This window comes from Coturnix japonica, unplaced genomic scaffold (assembly GCF_001577835.2).
Source record: "Coturnix japonica isolate 7356 unplaced genomic scaffold, Coturnix japonica 2.1 chrUnrandom503, whole genome shotgun sequence".
Taxonomy (NCBI): Eukaryota; Metazoa; Chordata; class Aves; order Galliformes; family Phasianidae; genus Coturnix; species Coturnix japonica.
Window position 1 is genome coordinate 1 of NW_015439893.1, and position 1,458 is coordinate 1,458.

The window sequence follows — 1,458 nt, forward strand, 5'->3', positions numbered from 1 at the left end:
CCATATCTGACCCCCACCCCCTCGTATCCCCCCTATTTTAGTTCCTTCAGGTCTGTGGGTCCCTGACGGAGGAGCACCCCGAGGTCCTCCCGTTCCTGTCCAACAGACACCACAAAGCGTCGGCTCAATTCCTTTCATCGGCCGAGTTCCGGAACGTTCTGTCTCGTTGTTTGAACCGGATCCGATCCCGACCCAATAAGATTTATGTCTACATTAATGAGCTTTGTACTGTCCTCAAAGCTCACACCCATAAGAGGAAACTCAACGTGGCTTCGGTACCAACCCAACCTCCATCACCCAACACCTCGTTGCATTCGGAAAGTGGATCAGCACCATGGACAGCGACGTCGCCTTCAGCACCAGGGACAGCTCCCGCCTCGTCCCATTCAGCACCAGGGACAGCGCCTCCATTATCATCATCATCATCATCCTCGTCCCATCCAGAACATGGGTCAGAACCTTCATCCCGACCCGCGGGAGGTTCCAAACGTCAGATCAGTTACTTAGAGAACCTCCTTCGGGTCTACACGGGTGAGATCCGCCGCCTCCAAGAGAAAGAATTAGACCTAGACGAACTGGACAGCGAAGATTCCACGTATCTCCAAGAGAGTCGCTTGAAGAGGAAGATGATGAGGATCTTCCGAAGGCTTTGCGAGCTCAAGAGCTGCAGCAGCTTAACGGGGAGGGTCATAGAGCAACGCATCGCCTACAGGGGGACCCGCTACCCCGAGGTCAACAGGAGGATCGAGCGCTTCATCAACAGGCCCGACGTGTTCCCTGATTACACCGACATCTTGAAGGTGATCCAGAAAGCCAGCGGGAGGTACAGCCTAGGGCTGAGCAGGAAGCAGATGGAGAGCATGGCCCAGGACGCCTTCAGGGAGGTGGGGAACAGGCTGCAAGAGAGGAGGCACCTGGATTTGGTGTATAACTTTGGGAGTCATCTGACGGATCAGTACAGGCCAGGTATGGGAGGGTTATGGGGTGGGGAGGGGGGTTATGGGGTGGGTTATGGGGTGAGGAGGGGGGTTATGGGGTGGGTTATGGGGTGAGGAGGGGGTTATGGGGTGAAAGAGTGGGCTATAGGGTGGGTTATGGGGTTGGGAGGGGGGTTATGGGGTGAGGAGGCACCTGGATTTGGTGTATAACTTTGGGAGTCATCTGACGGATCAGTACAGGCCAGGTATGGGGGGGTTATGGGGTGAAGGGTGGGCTATAGGGTGGGTTATGGGGTGAGGAGGGAGGTTATGGGGTGGGTAATGGGGTGAGGAGGGAGGTTATGGGATGAGGAGGGAGGTTATGGGGTGAGGAGGGAGGTTATGGGGTGAGGAGGGAGGTTATGGGGTGAGGAGGGAGGTTATGGGGTGAGGAGGCACCTGGATTTGGTGTATAACTTTGGGAGTCATCTGACGGATCAGTACAGGCCAGGTATGGGGGGGTGGGAGTGAATATGGTGGG

General features: G+C 56.0%; 1 protein-coding gene across 1 annotated transcript in view; it reads left to right on the plus strand.

Moving 5' to 3' along the window:
- Positions 1-44: 44 nt before the first annotated feature.
- LOC107307187 (death domain-associated protein 6-like) overlaps positions 45-1,458 on the plus strand; it is a gene marked incomplete at its 5' end in the record, with an annotated part of 11,545 nt that continues 10,131 nt past the window's right edge. Inside the window, one exon of the mRNA XM_015850656.2 lies at positions 45-966. Within this exon, the coding sequence (XP_015706142.2) occupies positions 45-966 (922 nt within the window). The remainder of the gene's footprint in view (positions 967-1,458) is intronic.